The sequence below is a fragment of the Nilaparvata lugens genome, chromosome X (assembly GCF_014356525.2).
Source record: "Nilaparvata lugens isolate BPH chromosome X, ASM1435652v1, whole genome shotgun sequence".
In the NCBI taxonomy this organism is placed as follows: Eukaryota; Metazoa; Arthropoda; class Insecta; order Hemiptera; family Delphacidae; genus Nilaparvata; species Nilaparvata lugens.
Genome location: NC_052518.1, coordinates 61304961 through 61327045, shown reverse-complemented (window position 1 = coordinate 61327045; position 22085 = coordinate 61304961). Strand labels below are relative to the sequence as shown.

Sequence of the window (22085 nt, the reverse complement as noted above, 5' to 3'; positions counted from 1 at the left end):
TATGTTATTATATAATATTAAATAATAGTATATAATAACAAAAAACACGTTGAGAATGATTTGAAATTAATAAATATTGAAAGAGCATTGTCAAAACCAACTGTTTATAGTCTAGGGAGCCATAAGGGTGAGTGTGAGCAAAATGCTGACGCGCGACCACTGACGTTCTGCAAGTCTGTGCGACTACTCGCGTGTCAATAATGAAATTTAATTCTATAAATAATTTTTGTTTGTAATTTTTTTTTATAATTTTGCAATGCGTTATTATATTCATCAAGCTGTGTACAGACTTGTGCCACGAACACACGCTGTACGCTTTCCATAAGCTGATGCTATAATTATCATACTATACATATATTGATGATTATTTGATAATTACATTCATACAAATAAATATAATACACATATCATCAGCTGATGAATAGCGCACGTGGTGTGTAACTAAGAATTGTATGTAACTCAAGTTAGTCTGTATACAGCTTGTGAGCAAGTTGAGTTTCATCAAAGTGAACCATTAGGAATAATTGGATAACAAGTACTTGAACACTGATCTAGATCCAATAATAAAGTGAGAATACAAGTAACAGGTAAGATGAAAAGTAATAGATGAGTCCCTACCAGCTAAAACTGCCTTCAAGAAAGCAGACGAGGCCACTCCGGCCACTAATGATGGTAATGAAGTGGATTCAGAGGACAATATGTCCTCTACATGTGATAGTCGAGAGTTGTAGGATGAACCTTTTTGGAACAATAGCCTAGTGTACAGGTAGCGTGGCCCCGTCTCCTTTCTTTAACCCCAAAAAATAAGTAATAACTCTTTAGCAAATGTGTTCTAAAGTGAGTGTTTATTTCAATTACTATAACAAACTGAACTCTTTAGGACAGCTGATAATATTATGAATACAACATATGCTTAACACGACAAGCAGTCACTCTGGTAAAATCGCTTGTCACTCTCCTTTGGGGGTCGGAGCCCAGGGGAAGAGAGGTCAAGCAAAACCTCAAACAGGATAATAATAATCTCTGGTCGAGGGTACAACACTACCAGAGGAGTTTATTCAAAATACAAACATGTTGATTACAATAAGCATTTAAGCTACGATTATTTATGTAGTGTAATACAATAGATTGATGAAAAAAAGTAAATTCGTATGGCTTTTGTTGGTGGAGAGTCCCTTGCGGGAAGGTCCCACCGCCTGAATATATCATTTAACGCTGTGCAAAGGCTAAAAATAAACTTTCTCCTCGTGATATTTTTCAAAGTTTATCGATTTGTATATCATCAAGCTATCAAAATGAAAATGTTTTCTCAGAAAAACATTTTTTTCCGATCATTACTCTTTGAGATATGAACGCCTAAAGTTTAAATTTTCGGGACAGAACATTTCAAATTCGGTAAGAGATAAATCCATGAGATCAAGAGGATAGATTCTTCATGGTATTTTTGATCTAGTAAAACAAACATTTTCTGAGAATATCAATTTTCGAGAAAATTAGTACCAAAAATAACTTTTAGTTGAGTTATATTTGGTAATTTTTGATATATTGAATAACTTTCTCAAAAATTGATATTTTTGGAACATTTTAGTTTTACTAGATCAAAAAATACCATGTAGAATCTATCCTCTTAATCTCATGGATTTATCTCTTACCGAATTTGTTCTGTCCCGAAAATTTAAACTTTAGGCGCTCATATTTCAAAAAGTAATGATCGGAAAAAAAATGTTTTTCTGAGAGAACATTTTCATTTTGATATAGCTTCTGAACCTTGAAGATAGGATAAATGTTGCAGAAATTTGTAGCTGCGCAGGCCAAAATGCCATATGGACTCAACTATTGCATGATAAACATTTTTCATTATGTATGTTGATAGAAACTGTCTGAGTAGGATGAATTTGTAAATTAATTCTCTTATTTTAGCTGTTTGATGTACGAAAACACATTCCAGCGAAGTTGAATGGATCATTAGTTCTTGGAGGAATTTGAAAGTATATACTAACCTGATTGGTGGTAGCATCTAGATTGGCAGCAGACAAATATAGTAAATTATCTTTGATCACATAAAAGATAGCCACAACTGCTACTCTGAGTGTGTCGAAAGGTTTCTGAATCACTGTGCGGTACAGTGAATTTCTCCATTTGCTAAAACTTCCTTCATCAAAGTACACTAATAGCAGGCAGATGAAAAACTTCGCAATTTCAGTCATGAGTACGGCTGTGAACAGAATAAAACAAATATCTCTTAAATCATGATGAATACATTGTTCAATATTCACCTATAAGGAAATCATGAATAAAATAGTATAATTAGAAAGATATTGGAGTGTAAGTTTTCATTACATAATATAGCCTATACAGTAAGTTTGGATTTGTGTTGATTGAAACGGCCACTACCGGTATGCTACAGTGATATTTACTTCAAACGACAGCAACAGCACTCACATCCAATAAAAGCTGACAGTTTGAAGTGAATCAAGACACAGTAACGTTTAAGGTTGGCCACTAACGGTAGAATATGCATGCACATACACAGTCGACTAGTCGACTTACATTGCTGTTCCATCGCAGCTGTGTTCACCCAGGCTTCTAACATAAAATAAAGGATCTTTTCCGTTATGTGCCAAGAAAATGTACTCCGTCCAATTTCTACTTTGGTGTAGTTCTAGTAGTTCATATTTTCGCTACTAGGCTGCGTTACTATCGCACTTCCATCGTTTAGCGGGTAATGAGAATTCAATTTGAAATCTGTATAATGTATATAAATTGGAAGGAAACTTGAAAGGTGTTTATCAGGGCATCAGGGGTGATTTCTACTACGGTACCATTGATACGAGAACGAGTCCCAAGTTGAATTTCAAAGTTTTCTATTCATAAAATCCCGAAATTCATGAAATCCAGACATTGCTATGAAGTACCAACAACATAAATGCTAATCCATCTCATTAATGAAGCAAGGGTGTAATATTAACAAAATAAAGACATTCAATTTTTTGAAAAAATTCATGCAAGTTGTGAAAATATTTGATAGTTGATAATACAGGTAAAGTATCACTTACCAATATATTTCACAATCCATATTTTGCGGGCTCCACTCAGTATGATGTCTTTTGGAGTGTAGGCCTATGTCTGTCACTAAATGCACTGTTAAACCTATAAATATAACTGACTTTTAATCTAAATTAAACCTATTAAACCGGGCTCCACTCAGTATGATGTCTTTTGGAGTGTAGGCCTATTATGTCTGTCACTAAATGCACTTTTGAACCTATAATAATATAACTGTCATCTAATCTGAATTGAATCTATATACTTTAATATGAATGTTTATTGAGGAGGCCATTGCATACTGATGTGATTCAAAATTTGCTGAGAAAGATCATGGCCAGCAAACTATCTTCGTCACATGAATTCTGCTAGGTACGATTCCAGCATATTACAATTCGTACCGCATTGAATCTTATTACGATGCTTCGCTAGCCGCCAAGTAATCTCTATCCCCTGTGTGTGTGCTCCAGTCTGTGGGTTCACAAAATGTAAGCTGTGATTCACAGTTTCGTGGTTGTATTGTTCTGGAAGCCCTTGAATACCACGATAGGCTCTCCACTCATCACTAATTATTGTGGATCCTGCCCTCACGTGTTGTATTATCGGTAGAAGTGTTTGCGCACTTCTATCTGCCACCGGAACTAGGAAGCACTCCCCTGTCTCCCGACACAGCCCACCAAACACCCACTGCTGAGGCAACACACGCCCAACATGATTTTTTTCTTCAAGAAAAAAGACTTTCGTCAATTTCAACTGTAGACCCAGGACTACCTATTTGGAGAGGATTCCGCATAAGGTTTACAGTACAAACCTCTCTCATAAGAATGCACCATTCAACCCTCGTGTTGTGGTTAATGTCCAGTTCATCCTCACAGAACTTCACACTGGCCATCTCTTTCGACCACCAATAGATGAAAAATACAATTTTTCTGAAGTTCAGCTTGGTGCCTTCCAAAAAAGTTCCTTTTCTAATTGATTTTTGTTCTTGACACCCGTCTTTTGTGCATGTCCACCGATCGCGCTGTCCGAGTCTCAACTTCATGTCATGAAGACCGCGTTGACATTTTCTTTGAGGATGCAGAACGCCCTTCTCTTGAAGAAAATTTACTGCATGTTACTCACTCGGAAATCTCTCTACTAGATTAATGAAGTTCATATTTACAGAAGAATGAAACTAAATTACTTAACTAAAAAATAGATTGCACACAGCACTCTTAACTTAAAAACTTATGAAACTTTCAAAGCTTGTTCAAACACCCGTTTCTATTGCAATAAAAATACTTAATCCACTTGCTAGTGCTACTCCATGGCAACTGGCAACTGACTGTATTCACCCTTCCGGAGACTCATGAATACACATACATAAGCTTCCTTGTCATTTTGGTGTCGTTAAGGGATGGTAGTGGGAGAGGGTAATTGACCTGGCAAAAGGTGGTGGTCCATTGTATTTCAGTTGGGAAGGTAACGGATTCATAGTTATTTTTAAAGTCGGTTCCACGTAGATCATTAGTCTGCAACCAACAAGATAATAATGTCTTCTAAGCTTAGTGAAGGAGACAATCGCAACCCTCATTTTGGAATTCTCAATAACCCTCATTCTGAATTTTTCAATATTGTAGAATGAATAGTGGAGCGAAGCATGATATGGATGAATATAGCATAGACGACAAGCTCATAGAAAAACTTTTCCTATACTGATAGATTTTCAGATTGAATTCTTTTTAAAATGCTCTTTCTTATGAAGTTAACAGTTGATCTATGCAACAGTATTATTGATACACAGTATCATTAATATTCTTTTTATTTCTCGATCTGTATCTTGATTAGGTAGAATATCATTAGAATAGGCGTAGACTAACTTACCCATAGATTAACCCATTTTTTTGACACTAGAGAATGTCATAAAAGTATACGAAACTAGTTGTGATTTATAGAATAATAACAAGGGTACTTGAGTGAGTTCCATGTTATGATGAAAGTATTGATTAACATTGGTGATGGAATCCTTGTCTATTATTCGAAAAGACATATAGCGCTATCCCTTTTTACATTTTCAACGTTTCCAGATCGTTTTTAACAATATAGAAATAAGATAATAATTAACAATATAGATTAAAAGTCAGTTATATTTATAGGTTTAACAGTGCATTCAGTGACAGACATAGGCCTACACTCCAAAAGACATCATACTGAGTGGAGCCCGCAAAATATGGATTGTGAAATATATTGGTAAAAGTCAGTTATATTTATTGGTTTAAAAGTGCATTCAGTGACAGACATAGGCCTACACTCCAAAAGTCATCATACTGAGTGGAGCCCACAAAATATGGATTGTGAAATATATTGGTAAGTTATACTTTACCTGTATTATCAACTATCAAATATTTTTACAACTAAGTCATCATACTGAGTGGAGCCCACAAAATATGGATTGTGAAATATATTGGTAAGTTATACTTTACCTGTATTATCAACTATCAAATATTTTTACAACTTGCATGAATTTTTTTCAAAAAATTGAATGTCTTTATATTGTTAATATTACACCCTTGCTTCATTAATGAGATGGATTAGCATTTATGTTGTTGGTACTTTAATTAATAGCAATGTCTGGATTTCATGAATTTCGGGATTTTATGAATAGAAAACTTTGAAATTCAACTTGAGACTCGTTCTCGTATCAATGGTACCGTAGTAGAAATCACCCCTGATGCCCTGATAAACAATTTAAATTCCATATCATCCCCTAGATGACAGAGTGATTATACTGTAACAATAACAATAACACAAGAAAAAGAAGAAGAACAAGAAAAGAAGAAAAAGAAGAAATGGTTGTAGTGGTTGAACCTTTCAAGTTTCCTTCCAATTTATATAAATTTTACAGATTTCCAATTGAATTCTCATTACCCGCTAAACGATGGAGGTGCGATAGTAACGCAGCCTAGTAGCGAAAATAAGAACTACTAGAACTACACCAAAGTAGAAATTGGACGGAGTACATTTCTTGGCACATAACGGAAAAGATCCAAAATAAACAACAAAAATCGGAGATACAATAGCCCAACTTGAAAAAAATATTGCTGGAAGCGTTTCGATGTGATCACAGCTGTAATGACACAACAATATAAGTCGACTGTGTATATGTATGTATGTTCTACCATTAGTGGTCAGCCAAATACGGACTAAGCCTGGAGCCCACACTTGGGAGGTGAGACAAAGGATGCAAACGGCCTGATGCAAACGGCCACGTTAATTTGGCTCCTGTTTTCTCAATTAGTTGAGTGAGTTCTACTGGTGCTGTTGATCTAGTTTTTGGCTGTTTTGTTCCATGGATGCTACTCTTCATCACTACAAATTTTCACGCTTCTAATAGTGGTACTTAAGGAGATATGATATATTAAATATAGATATACTATTACTATAATATTAGTAGTAATATTATTACTATTTTGTACTTTTATGGCAGTGACTAGGCAACAATAAAAAGCAGTGCAAGGGTATAACAGCCGGCAAATTAAGCCGGCAAAGCGAGCGACCGTCCTCAGCATCATCATGATCCTCGGCAACTGCCAAGGATGAGCGGTGGCATGCTGATGGAAACATGCTCAAAGAAATCATCACTGATCACTATCTGACCATAAGTTAGGTTTTATATCATGAACATTACTATTTTTTGGAAGTTGAACTATTATTTTTTATGTTATTAGTTTTATTCAATCTTTATATTCTAATTATCATTTTATCTTTATAATAGTATTATCATTCATTTACATTATGTTTCAACTATTAACGCTCCAATATTGGCCTTCACACTGGTCTTTTCTTTTTGATTTTCTCTTTCGGATGTACCATGTCTTTGATCTATCTCTTTGATAACGAATGGCTCTCAACTGATAGTGGATTTCTTCTTCTAATGTTGACTCCTTTATTTTCATTGATACAATGGGTGAAAACATAATTTTCACTTTTTGTGTAGTTGAGAAGTTGATATTGTGGTAATTATTCATATTGAATGAAAAAGACTAAGAAATTGTCAAAAAAACACTGATTTATTGATAATTAGAAAGACCAGTTTCGGTTATTATACCATTGTCAATCTCTGATAAACTAAAACTAAATACAAGAGCAACAGAATTTATACTAGTAGGAGAGTACTGCTATTGGTCGAGGGCATGAACGCCTGCCATTGGCCTAGCTAGACAGTCTCCTCCCCCTCAACGGTGTGACAAAATGGCGGCTTGAGCAACAGGAATCGCCTTGATGATGAAATTTACTTTTAGTACAAAATAAGAACCAAGAAAACAAGTGTGAAAGATAATAAAACAAATATGTAAATGGAAAAACTATTGACTAATGTATGCTTACAATTTTATGATAAAACTAAATTCGTAGTGTTGTATTGGTTGGAATGAATCTGGTCATTTAATCTATACTGGGAATTTTCCTCAATTACTCTTGTTATTTCTAAAGCCTCTAGAATATTCAAAGATCTGCCTCTGTTATTAACATGCAGAAACTCAACATTCTCCTTAACTGTGAACTTGTGATTATTTGTTATCAAATGTTCTGCAAAGTTAGATTCCCCATTTTGTTTATTCCAATCTCTGATGTGTTCTTTAATTCTACTTTTGAAACTTCTACCAGTCCGACCCACATAACAAGCATTACAATCATCACATTTAAGCTTGTATACTCCACTTTTATCCCAAATATCAATTTTGTCTTTATTCCAGCTAAATAGACTATTTGAAATCGGTTTGGTCTTGAAAGCAACATGAAATCCATTCCTCTTCAATTCCCTACCTAGCTTATCAGATACAAGGCCTAAATATGGGATTGTTATCCAAGTCTTCTCCTCACAGTTTGAGCCTACAAAGCTAGAATTGATTGGAATTTGTCTATTAATTTCACTCAATAATCTGTCCACCATACATTCTTCATACTCATTTGTGACAGCTATCTGTTTAATTTTAGTGATCTCAATATCAAAATCATGATGGCTCATAGGTATTGTTAGTGCTCTATAGACCATGCTATTGAAAGCAGCAAGTTTGTGAGAAATAGGATGACAAGAATGAAGAGGAATGATAACATCAGTATGGGTTTGTTTTCTGAAAATAGAAAACTTGTGAAAACCAGTGCTATGATCTATTATTAAATATAGAAAATTCAAGACACAATCCTGTTCTACCTCTACAGTGAATTTTATACTCCGATGTAATCCATTCAGATAGGAAAGAAAATTGTCTAGTTGTCTGTTACTTCCTTTCCATAAGCAAATGATATCATCAACATATCGAAACCAGTAAACAATTTTATCTTTGAAATGACCATTTTCAATGATTCTACTTTCTAACTTATCCATAAATAATTCAGCTAGGAGTGGTGAGAGGGATGACCCCATTGCCAACCCCTCTCTTTGTTCAAAAAATCCATTGTTTAATTTGAAATAATTATGCTGAGTGCATAACTTCATCAATCCCATCAGTTCTTCTCTGAGTGTATGATCATTTATAGAGGCAATAGAATCAAGGTCAAAACTTTCCTCAATACTGAAGTAGTTAAAACTCACATTCTTAATTAAGAAGAAATCTATTGGGTCTGGAATTTTTTGCATATCTGAGGGCCAGTAGGTTGGTTTTCCGGTAGAAATACGCTGATGATAAAATAATAATGTTCAACAACAGCCTCAATGATCTGGATGTGGAAGCAAATCTACAGACAAATTCTGTTGTACAGTATTACAATGAGTCATTATTGTCAGTGAATACTAAAAAAAGTAAGTGCCTTCAATTTGGTTTCAAACATTATGTATTTGAACCAGTAATTAGCATTGGTGACTATTGTGGAGAATGTGACAGAGGCGAGTCTGTTGGGGCTGATTGTGGATAAGGATCTCGCATGGAATGCCCAAAATTGCTACATAGGGACAAAAATTCTTAACAAGTTCCCTAATAACATAAAATTTAAAAGCATGACTTTCAAAAACAATCTGTATAAGTTCCTTGTTGAAAGAAGTTTTTAGTGTAAATTAATTTTTATGTGACAATTATGTATGATATCATATAGGCTATATCTATATTTTTATGTATTATATAAAATATTTAAGAGATTCTTTTCTACTTGACAATGTTCAATTGTATAGTTGTGATCCATATGACTGTACTGTATTCAACAAAAAAAATAATACAAGTTCCTTTTGTTGTAATAAATCTCATTTCAATTGAAAGTAGAAGTAAATCTAGGATGTATATTTTCAAGTAGTTTGATCTCTTTTAATATTGAATCGGATCACTAATTTGTTTTTTCTCTCTTTCTTTAACAATAGCTAAAGAGACGAATTCCACTGGCGCGTTACATGTAAAATCATTGAGTATGCTCAATCTCAAATCTTTCCAGTTTCGTATTGTTTTTTCATTATAATTAAATGTCATGTTGCATATCTGTTGGAATGTTTGCCTTTTTCGAAATTTAATCTTTTTAACCATCCAGCTTTTGCCTTCTTCTTCTTCTTCTTCTTCTTCTTCTTCTTCTTCTTCTTCTTCTTCTTCTTCTTCTCTTCTTCTTCTTCTTCTTCTTCTTCTTCTTCTTCTTCTTCTTCTCTTCTTCTTCTTCTCTTCTTCTCTTCTTCTTCTTCTTCTTCTTATTCTTCTTCTTCTTCGTCTTCAGTTTTCACAGAGAACTCATGGTTTTGTCTGATAATTTTTCGTATTTGGGAAAACTTCAAATTTTCGATGAAAACTCAATTTTCCGGGTCGCCATTCGAATTTGTTTGAAATTTAGGTATACATTCGAATTGGCGAACTGAACAAAAAAGCTTCTCATAATTTTTTCGTGGGAAACAAATTCAAATGTGTCTCAAATATTTTGGGGTGGCCAGGGGTGTTGGGGGAAAAATTTGAAAGTTCTGGAGGTTTTCCCGTAGCCTCCAGTGTAGTATGTCAAAGATTTGGTGTTCAGTATTCACAGCAAACTCATAGTTTTGGCTGAGAATTCTTGGTATTTGGGAAAACTTAAAATTTTCGATGAAAACTAAATTTCCAAGGTCGTCATTTGAATTTGGTAGAAATCGAACTATGGATATAGGCTTATCTCCGGGAGCTGAACAAAAAAGCTTCAATCGAATTTTCTGTGCGAGGCTCATTTAAATGTGTTTAATTTAGTGGGCTCCAGGGGTGCCAAGAGGGTAAAATTTTCGTGATTTGGAGGTTTTCCCATAGCCTCCAGTGTGTTCTCAAGGTGGGTTTTCTGAGACAATCAGCCATATTGGCTGAGAACGTTTCCTAATTTTTTGTCTTTTGCAACTTTATTATAATAAGAATCTTATTTATTATAATAGAAACTTTCCTGTGCTGGGTAGGATAGTAGTTTAGTAGTTCGAGTTTAGTGATTGCAGTATTGAAAGGTGAACTTAAAAACTGCCTTTGCATCTCTCATATGTCTTCCCATACAGTTTTTATATAATAATTAGCCCCATTTCAATGTGCTCAACATGATAGTTCCTTATGTCTTTGCTATGAAATTGAACATCAGAAAGTTAAAAAATTTATGGGGCCCTGAGTAACACCAAAAATTGAATCTCTTGTATTTGATATTTTTTTTCTATCCCTTTCTATTATTTCTCGACATATCTCAACATCATTCTACCTTTCAGTGTGGTTGTATATTTTTTTAAATTACCGAAAATCACACAGCACCCCTCAGTGCCCCCTGGATTAGATTAATTTCATGTTTTATTATGCAGCATAGACAGCTAGTTATGTGATCTAAACGATGAAATATGATGTGAAAATTTCAGAACTCATGAAATTTTGGCTGCAACATTGTGGGTGTCAAAAATTTTCTGGGCCAAAATTGGGAAAAATTGATAAATTGCCCTTACATCCCTCATATATCAATCCATCCAGTTCTCATTTATGAAAAATAGCCTTATTCTGATGTGCTATGTAAGATTGTTCCTTTTGACTTTGCTATGAAATCAAGCATTGAAAAGTTGAAAGAATTGAGGGGGTCCTTGGCTCCCCCCAAGGTAAATCCTGTCATATTTTTTTTTCTTTTTTCATCACTTTCAATTATTGTTTGACTTTTTCAAACATCATTATACACTCCAGTGTGACTGCAGATTTTTCAAAATTGTCAAAAATAACACAGCCCCTCTCGAGTGCCCCCTGAATTTAATTTTGGGTTTGATGATGCACTATCAGCAGCATAGACAGTGGGTTAAGTGATTCCAACATCAAAAACCGATGTGAAAAATACAGAGACAGTCATATCTTGGCTACAAAAATCCTGGAGAATGAGTCAAAATTGACAATAATTAAAAAATAACCCTCCCCATCCCCTTCCTAATGATATCATCCATGAGATTACAGGATTTACAGTTTTTGCTGGGAATTTCACACTTCTTTCTCTGGAATTTTCTTCTCAAAATAATGAGGTTCTATATATATATATAGGTAAAATCTATCATTTTTGCTATTTTTTATTCACTTTCTTAACACTTTTGATCATTTTTTGACATTATTATGTCAACATCATTTCACAGTTCAGTGTGACTGCAGATTTTTCTGAATTGCCAAAAATCACATAGCCCCCCTCAAGTGATCCCTGGATTTAATTTTCTGTTTGATGATACACTATCAGCAGCATAGATGGCAGGTCACATGATTCCAATATTGAAAACTGATATAGAAATAAATAGACAATCAATTCATGGCTGCAAAAATCCTCAAATATGAGCCAAAATTGACAAAAATCGAAAAATCACCCTCACATCCCCCCCATATATTTTCATGGCTAGTTTCCGCGGGACTAATGTTTTTTTGGCCTGCTGAATCGATTTTGAGCATAAGGAACCTGTAAGTGTAATTCATAACCAGCACTGTATATGAGGGTCCCCCCCATGCCCCCCTAGAATTGGGAAATTTGTCATTTGACAGTTTCTCTGTGGGTTATTTTCAGTTCTTTTTCCAATAATATCATCCATGAGATTATAGGATTCACAGTTTCTGCTGGGAATTCCACACCTTTTTTCTGAAATTTTTCTCAAAAAAATGAGGGGGCAGGGCCCCCTATTAAAAAAATCAGTGTTTTGTCTATGTGAGGCAATGTTTTGGGATCTTCTGAGTTGATTGAGCTCATGAATGACCTCATTTTAATGTGCTCAATAAGATTGTTCCTCTTGACTTTGCTATAAAATTAACCATTGAAAAGGTGGAAAAATTGAGGGGGTCCTGGGTAGCCCCCAAAGTAGAATATTTCAAATGTAATATTCTTTTCTTCTTTCTAGATCACTTTTGATTATTTTTTGACATATTATAACATCATTATACCGGCTAGTGTAACTGCAGATTTTTCAAAATTGCCAAAAATCACACAGCCCCCCTCAAGTGCCCACTGAATGTAATTTTGGGGTTTCTTATACACTATCAGCAGCATAGACGGCAGGTTAAGTGATTTCAACATTGAAATCTGATGTGAAAAATACAGAGACAGTCAATTCTTGGTTGCAAAAATCATGGAAAATGAGCCAAAATTGACAAAAATCAGAAAATCACCCTCACACCCCCCCTATTAGTTTTTTTGGTTAATTTTCGCGGGGGTGATGTTTTTCGGCTGCTGAATTCGATTTGAGCATAAGAAAACCAGTTAATGTGATCCATGACCAGCACTGTATTTGAGGGTCCCCCCACACCTCCCTAGAATCAAAAAAATTGTTATTAGACAATTTTTCTGTAGGTTATTTTCGGTCCCCTTCCTGATGATATCATTCATAAAATTGTGAGATTCACAGTTTTGGCTGGGAATTTCACACTAGTTATTCTAGAAAATTTCTTAAAACAATGAGGGGGCCGGGCCCCCCATTAACAAAATCGATGTTTCCTCTGTGAAAGGCGATGTTTTAGGATTTCCTGAGTCGATTGAGCTTGGATTTGAAACTGTAGCCATTCCCCCCCCTAATTTTTCAAAAATTGAGGGGAGCATCATCGACCCTCAAATTGTAAATTTCGAAAAAATACATAATTTTCCCAATGCCTGCTGGAACTCCTAGAAACTTTCTGATTAAATTTAGAGTTGTCACATGCCCCAGTTTGGCTGGGAATTTTTCAAATTTTGACTCTTGAGATTGTTTTAAAAAAAATGAGGGGTCCAAGCCCCCTATTGCGAAAATCGATGGTTTGTCTGGGCAAGGCGATGTTTTAGGATCTCCAGAGTCGATTGAGTTGGAATTCAAAACTGTACCGATTCTCCCCCTTAAATTTCAAAAAATTGAGGGGGGCATCATCAACCCCCAAAATGAAAATTTCAAAAAATCAATAATTTTCCCAATGCCTGCTAGTACTCTCACAGACTCTCTGATGGAAGTTAGTATTGTCAGATGCCCCAGTTTGGCTGGGAATTTTTTAAATTTTTATTACAAAAAAACTCATGAAAATTCAGTTCCTCCCGCAACCCCCACGATCCAGTCGAAATTTTATTCTAGCAATCTAGTAATGAGGAAATGTTAGTAATGAACAAAAAAGTTCCCTTGCACTTTGCTGAGAAATGTGCGGTTCAAAAGTTGAAAATATTGGGGGCAGTCTGGGAGCCCCCCAAAATGAAAAATTCTCATATATCATAATTATTCCTATGGTTTCAACCACTTGTCAATCGAATCCAACAGAGCACCAACCATCACAACAACCACCCTTGTTAGGAGGTTTTCAAATGCTCTGGCTTTAGTATATTATATAAGACTCATGCTTCGTGCTCAGCAAGAGGCTTCACCCCCTGCACTCTCAGTAGGGTGGGTTAGCAGCCTCCACGCTACACGCTTCGGCTGGGAGAAGGGCTTCACCCACCCAATTGCCTTTTATGACTGAACAGGATTGGGTAGCAGCCTCCGCTCTTTGCGCTCCAGCTGGGAGGAGGGCTTCGTCCGCCCCATTGCCTTTTGAATGATATTACAATTTGTTTGAATGTGTTTTGGTTTATTGATGGATTATCCAAGATTTAGTCCAAGATAAAGTTATTATGTTAAGCAACTCATACCCCACCACAATCATTATGCTTGAAGAGGGATGAACCATTTTTTTCAAAAACACTTTCCTTTCAGAGTTGTTGTAATTGTTTTGTTGTATATTGCTTTTCCTCGTTGTATTTCTGTGTGTTGTGAATAGATTTGATTGAATACAAAATTCGACTTTGAGGATGACGGTCGGTTAATTAGGTTTGTTGTGTTGGGTGTAGGTTAGATCAACTTTTCGATATCAACAAATATAAAGTACAAACTGAATCTTTTCACTTGATAATTAGCATTTTGTTCCCTTATGTCTCAATAACTCAATATAAGTAGGATCATTGTCCCTATCATAAAAATTTATATCAGATTCATCATTCAAAGAAGCAAATATTTCATCATTCATATAAGTAATAATAAGAACATTATTATTCAAGTTTTAAAAGCTATTGATATGATGTAACTAATATTATTAATATTCGTGAGTTGAACAAAGAAGCTTCTAATATTTGACAATGAAAAATGCAATAAAAATAAATTATGTACTTTTGAAAAAATTAAAATTTTGGAAGGTCTTAATTTGGAAGATCTGGAGGTTTTTTCGTAGCCTCCAGTGTAGTATACAACAGATTTGGTGTTCAGTTTTCACAGTGATCTCATAGTTTTGGCTGAGAATTTTTGGTATTTGGGAAAACTACAAATTTTTGATGAAAACTCAATTTCACAGGTTGCTAATTTAATTTGGTTGGAATTGATCTATAGTTTTACACTTGAATTGGTGGGCTGAACAAAAATGCTTCTTATAATTTTTTCATGGGAAACATATTTAAATGTGTCCCAAATATTTGGAGTTGGCTAGGGGTGCAAGGGGAAAAAATTTGAAAGTTCTGGAGGTTTTCCCGTAGCCTGCAGTGTAGTATGCAACAGATTTGGTGTTCAGTTTACACAGTGAACTCATAGTTTTGGCTGAGAATTTCTGGTATTTGGTAAAACTTGAAATTCTTGATGAAAACTCAATTTTCCGGGTTGCCATTTGAGTTTGGTCAAAATCGTACTATGGATATAGGCTTATCCCCAAGAGCTGAACAGGAAAGCTTTCATCGAATTTTCTGTGCGAGGCTTATTTGAATGTGATGAAAAAATTTGGGGGGCCCTAAGAGTGCCAGGGGGGTAAAATTTTCGTGATCTGGAGGTTTTCCCATAGCCTCCAGTGTGTTCTCTAACTGATTTTGAGGTGGGTTTTCCGAGACAATCAGCCGTATTGACTGAGAATTGTTTGTAATTTTTTTGTCTTTTGCAGCTTTGATATAAAAAGACTTGTGCTTCGCGCTCCACAGGGGCTTCACCACCCGCACTTCTATTTGGGTGGCTTTAGCAGCCTCTGCGCTTTGCGCTCTGGCTGGGTTGTGGGCTTCACCCGCCAAATTGCCTTTTATGACTGTACCATGTTGGGTATCAGCCTCTGCACTTCATGCTCTGGCTGGGAGGAGGGCTTCGCCCGTCCAAGTAGGTTAGGTAGGGTAGTTCAGGTAGGGTGGGTTGGATAGAGTAGGTTAGGTAAGGTGGGATAGGTGATTAGGTAGAGTAGGTTAAGTAGGGTAGTTTAGGTAAGGTGGGTTAGGTAGATTAGGTTAAGTAGGGTGAGTTAGGTAGAGTAGAGTTTAGTAGGATAGAGTAGTAGAGATAAAGGTTAGATGAACAGGATAAATGTGTCTAAGCATTGTTAATAGCCTAGCAACTCAGAATGATGTACATAATGGAAATAGAGAATATATAGGTTAAGTGGGGTGAGTTATGTGGGGTTTGTTCATTTGAATGGTTCAAGTATGGTTAGGTGGGACAGGCTGGATAGAGTTGGCTAGATAGATTGGATAGGTGAGGTTGGGTGGGTAAGGTGGAGTAGGTAGGATAGCATAATGTATGATAGGTACAGTAGGTTGAATAGCATGATTTATGTAGGGTGGCTTGGGTTGGGTAGGTTAAGTAGATTAACTGAGAGAGGGTTGAGTGGGTAGTTTAGGTATAGAAGGACACGGAGAATGGATAGGATAGATTAGGTTTGATGTGATTGGTTGGGTAGACCAGGTAAAGTAGGCTAGGTATAATCGTGTATGCTAGGTGGGATAGTAGTTTAGTAGTTTGAAATTAGTGGTTGCAGTATAGAATGGTACTATCCTTTTCTAGGTCCACAACAATGACAATTATGTTTTTGACAGTGTAGAAATATAATTAGTTGATGCAGAGAATTGGCTGGGAATTTTTCAAATTTTCCATCATGCAAAAAATGTCAAAAATTCTTTATTCACTGCCATTATAACGTGGACCACACTATAGGTAGGATAATGGTTTGGTAGTTTGAGTTGAGTGATTGCAGTATTGAATGGTGAACTTGAAAGCTTCCTTTGCATCTCTCATATGTCTTCCCATACAGTTTTTTCATAATAAATAGCCCCATTCCAATGTGCTCAACATAATAGTTCCTTATGTCTTTGCTATGAAATTGAACATTGGAAAGTTGAAAAATTTAGGGGGCCCTAAAAATTTAGAAATATGATGTAAAAATCACAGTCTGAGTTTAGAAGGAGAGATAAGTAGAGATATAGGTTAGATGAACAGGATGTCTGGTATCTAAGCATTGTTAACAACCCAGCAACCCAGAATGATGCACATCATAGAAATAGAGATTATATAGGTAAAGTGAGGTGGGTTATGTGGGGTTTGTTTGTTAGAATGGTTCAAGTATAGTTAGGTGGAATAGGCTGGATAGAGTTGGGTAGTTGGATTGGATAGGTTGGTGGGGCGTAGGCGTGGGGCGCCATAGGGTGGTGGGCGTATGGTGGGGTAGGTAAGATAGCATAAAGTATGTTAGATAGAGTAGGTTGAATAGCATAATTTATGTAGGGTGGCTTGGGTGGGGTAGGTTAAGTAGATTAACTGAGTGTTGAGTAGGTAGGTTAGGTATAGAAGGATGGATAGGGTAGGGTTGGGGGGTTGGTTTGGTAGGCTAGGTGGAGTATAGGCTAGGTTCAAGTTTTGAAATGAAAATTTCGAAACATCCATAGTTTTCCTGGAGCCTGCTAGGACTCCTTGAGACTTTCCTGTGCTGGGTAGGATAGTAGTTTAGTAGTTTGAGTTGAGCAGCAGTATTGGATGGTGAACTTAAAAACTGCCTTCCCATCTCTCAAATGTCTCCCTATACAGTTTTCATATAATAAATAGCCTCATTTCAATGTGCTCAACATGATAGTTCCTTTTGTCTTTGCTATGAAATTGAACATTGGAAAGTTGAAAAATTTAGGGGGCCCTGAGTAACACCAAAAACTCTCTTGTATTTGACATTTTTTTCTATCCCTATCAATTATTTCTTGACATATTTCAACATCATTCTACCATTCAGTGTGGTTGTAGATTTTTTCAATTACCAAAAATCACACAGCACCTATATTGTCCACCCCTTAGTGTCCCCTGGATTAGATTAATTTCATGTTTTATTATGCAGTGTAGACAGCTATTTATGTGATCTAAACAATGGAATATGATGTGAAAATGACATAGCCCATGAAATTTTGGCTGCAACATTGTGTTTTGTGCATCAAAAATTTTGTGGGCCAAAATTGGAAAGAATCGAAAAATTGCCCTTACATCCCTCATATATCAATCAATCCAGTTCTCATTCATGATGAATAGCCTTATTTCGATGTGCTGAGTAAGATTGTTTCTCTTGACTTTACTATGAATTCAAGCTTTGAAAAGTTGGAAAATTGAGGGGGTCCTTGGTTCCCCCCAAGGTAAATTCTGCAATATTTTCTCCTTTTTCCATCACTTTCAATTATTGTCTAACATCATTATACCGTTCAGTGAGACTGCAGATTTTTGAAAATTGTCAAAAATAGCACAGCCCCCCTCGAGTGCCCCCTAGATTCATTTTTGGGTTTGATGATGCACTACCAGTGTATATTATGTGATTCCAACATCAAAAACTGATGTGAAAAATACAGAGCCAATCGAATCTTGGCTGCAAAAATCCTTAATGATTAACCAAAATTGGTCAAAATCGAAAAATCGCCCTTGCACCCCCCCTATTGAATTTTGTTGGATTATTTCCATGGAGGTTATGTTTCTCTGGCTGCTAAATCAGACTTCAAGCATGGAAAAGCTGTGGTTGAAATTTTTGACCAGCAATGGATGTAATCTAAACAACAGAATCTGATTTTTGGCTCCCAAATTGTGAGAGTCAAAAATTTCCTTGGCCAGAATTGGAAAAAAAATAGATAACTGCCTTTACATCTCTCATATATCATCCCATTGAGTTATTTTAATTGTTATATCCTCATATAAATGTGCTGAGTAAGATTGTTTCTCTTGTCTTTGCTATAAAATTAACCATTGAAAAGCTGGAAAAATTGAGGGGTCCTGGGTAACCCCCAAAGTAGAATCTCTCGGACATAATACTTTCTCTTCTTTTTAGATAACTTTGATTTTTTTTGACATATTTGAACATCACTGTACCATGCAGTGTAACTGCAGATTTTACAAATTGCCAAAAATCACACTGACCCCCTTGAGTGCCCCCTTGATTCAATTTTGGGTTCAATGATGGACCATCAGCAGCATGGACGGCAGGTCAAGTATTTCCAAGATCAAAAACTGATGTGAAAAATACAGATACAGTCATATCTTGGCTGCAAAAAATCCTGGAAAATGAGCCAAAATTGACAAAAATCGAAAAATAACCCTCCCACCACAACTAATGTTTTTTTATTAGTTTTCACGGAAATAATGTTTTTTTGGCTGCTGAATTTGATTTTGAGCATGAATACCCTGTAAATGTGATCCATGACCAGCACTGTATGTGAGGGTCCCCTCCAAGCCCCCTTAGAATTTTAAATTTTGTTATTCAACAATTTTCCTGTGAGTTATTCTTGGTTTTCTTCCTAATGATATCATTCATGGAATTGTGAGATCCACAGTTTTGGCTGGGAATTTCACACTATTTTTCTGAAAAATTTTCTCAAAAAAATGAGGGGGCCAGGTCCCCTATCAAGGAAATCTATGTTTCATCTGTGCGGCGTGATGTTTCAGGATCTTATGAGTCAATTAAGCTGGAATTCAAAACCGTAGCAATTCCCCCACCAATTTTTTTAAAATTTTGGGGGGTATCATTGACCCCCAAAATGGGAATTTCGAAAAATCCATAACTTTCCCAATGCCTTCTAGAATTCCTAGTAAGGTTTTAATAAAATTTAGAGTTGTCACATGCCCCAGTTTGACTGGGAGTTTTTCAAATTTTGACTCTTGAGATTGTTTTCAAAAAAATGAGGGGTCCAAGCCCCCTATTGCAGTAATCTATAGTTCATCTGTACATGGCAATGTTTCAGGATTTTCAGAGTCAATTGAGTTGGAATTCGAAACTTTAGCAATTCCCCCCCTAAATTTTCCAAAAATTGAGGGGGGCATCATTGACCATAAAAATGAAAATTAAAAAAAATCAATGATGAAAATCTCATTCCACCTGTACCCCCCCCAACCTTGTAGAAATTTTATTGTGAGAATCCAGTAATGTTGAGGCGCTGAACAAAAAATGTCTTTTGCACTTTGCTGAGAAATGTGCGGTTCAAAAGTAGAAAATATTGGGGGGGTCCGGGAGGACCCCCATGGTAAAATCTTTTTTTTTTTGCTATTTTTTATTCAGTTTTCTATCACCTTTGATCATTTTTTGATATAGGTCAACATCATTTCACAGTTCAGTATGACTGCAGATTTTTTGAAATTGCCAAAAATCACACAGCCCCCTCGATTGCCCCCTGGATTTAATTTTCGGTTAAATGATATACTATCAGCAGCATAGATGGCAGGTCACGTGATTCGAACATTGAAAACTGATGTCAAAAATACATAGACAATAAATCCATGGCTGCAAAAATCCTCAAATATGAGCCAAAATTGACAAAAATCAAAAAATTGCCTTCGCATCCCCCCCCATATATTTCCATGGTTAGTTCTTGCGGGACTCTTTATTTGGCTGCTGAATTTGATTTCGAGCATGAAAAAACCTGTAATTATGATCCATAACCAGCACTGTATATGATGGACTCCCCCACACCCCCCTAGAATTGGAAAATTTGTTATTTGACAATTTTTCTGTGGGTTATTTTTGGTCCTCTTTTCAATGATATCATCCATGAGATTATAGGATTCACAGTTTTTAATAGAAATTTCACACTTCGATTGAGCTAGAATTCAAAACTGTAGCCATTCCCCCCTTAATTTTTTATAAATTGAGGGGAGCATCATTGACCACAAAAATGGAAATTTTGAAAAATCCATAATTTTTCCAATGCCTGCTGGGACTCCTAGAGACATCCTGATGGAAGTTGGTATTGTCACATGCCCCAGTTTGGATGGGAATTTTTCAAATTTTTCCATCATGCAAAAAATGTCAAAAATTCTTTATGGACCACACTATAGGTAGGATAGTAGTTTGGTAGTTTGAGTTGAGTGATTGCAGTATTGAATGGTGAACTTGAAAGCTGCCCTTGCATTTCTCATATGTCTTTCCATACAGTTTTTGTATAATAAATAGCCCCATTTCAATGTGCTCAACATAATAGTTCCTTATGTATTTGCTATGAAATTGAACATTGGAAAGTTGAAAAATTTAGGGGGCCCTGAGTAACACCAAAAATTAAATCTCTTGTATTTTATATTTTTAATTCTTTTCTATCCCTTTCAATCATTTTTCAACATGTCTCAACATCATTCTATCTTCCAGTAAGCTTGTAGATTTTTTTAATTCACCGAAAATCACACAGCACCTATATTGTCCCCCCTGAGTGCCCCCTGGATTATATATAATGTTTTATTATGCAATATGAGCAGCATAGACAGCTAGTTATGTAATCTAAACGATCAAATACGATGTGAAAATAATGAGTGCCCCCTGGATTAGATCAATTTCAAGTTTTATTATGCAGCATAGACAGCTAGTCATGTAATCTTAACAATGGAATATGATGGGAATATGAGAGAACCCATGAAATTTTTGCTGCAATATTGTGTTTTGTGCATAAAAAATTTTGATATATTTTGTCATATTTTTTTCTTTCTCCATCACTTCCAATTATTGTTTGGAATATTCTAACATTATTATACCGTTCAGTATGACTGCAAATTTCTCAAAATTGTCAAAAATAACACAGCACCCCTCGAGTGCCCCCTGGATTCAATTTTGAAATTGTTTTCAAAAAAAATGAGGGGGTTGGGCCCCCTATTGAAAAACTGATGTTTCATCTGTGCACTGTGATGTTTTAGGATTTTCTAAGCCAATTGAGCTGGAATTCAAAACTGTAGTCATTCTCCCCAATTTCTCAAAAATTGAGTGGGGCATCATCAACCCCCAAAATAGAAGTTTTGGAAAATCCATTATTCCTCCAATGCCTGCCAGAACTCCTAGAGACTTCTTATTGAAACATAGAGTTGTCACATGCCCCAGTTTGACTAGGAATTTTTCAAATTTTGACTCTTGAGATTGTTTTCAAAGAGCAGTAGAGAGAGAGGTTAGATGAACAGGATGTATGGGTCTAAGCATTGTTAATAACCTAGCGACCCAGAATGATGAACAACATGGATATGTGGATTCATGTGAGACATATGAGATGAGTTATGTGGGGTTTGTTTGTTAGAATAGTACAAGTATAGTTGGGTGGAATAGGCTGGATAGAGTAGGGTAGTTAGATTGGATAGGTAAGGTTGAGTGGTAAGGTGGGTTAGGTTGGGTAGCATAGGGTATGTTAGGTAGTCTAGGTTGGACAGAAAAATGTATGTAGGGTGGGTGGGGTAGGTTGAGTAGATTTTCTGAGGGAGGGTTGAGTAGTTAGGTATAGAAGGATTGATAGGGAAGAAATTTAGGGGCCCTGAGTAACACCCAGGATACAATCTCTTGTTTGTGATAGTTTTTCTTTGCTAGGTTCAATCAGGTGTGCTAGGTAGGATAGTGGGTTGGGTTGAGTGAATGCAGTATTGAATATTCAACTTGTAAATT

At 35.9% G+C, this 22085-nt stretch overlaps 1 protein-coding gene across 5 annotated transcripts in view; it reads right to left on the bottom strand.

The window, feature by feature from the left end:
• Window positions 1-22085, bottom strand: part of LOC111057680 (UDP-galactose/UDP-N-acetylglucosamine transporter srf-3-like) — a 197221-nt gene that overhangs the window by 22089 nt on the left and 153047 nt on the right. For all 5 annotated transcript variants that reach the window (XM_039443410.1, XM_039443412.1, XM_039443411.1 and 2 more), the window contains one exon: window positions 2001-2215. In XM_039443410.1, coding sequence (XP_039299344.1) covers window positions 2001-2215 — 215 coding nt within the window. The remainder of the gene's footprint in view (window positions 1-2000; window positions 2216-22085) is intronic.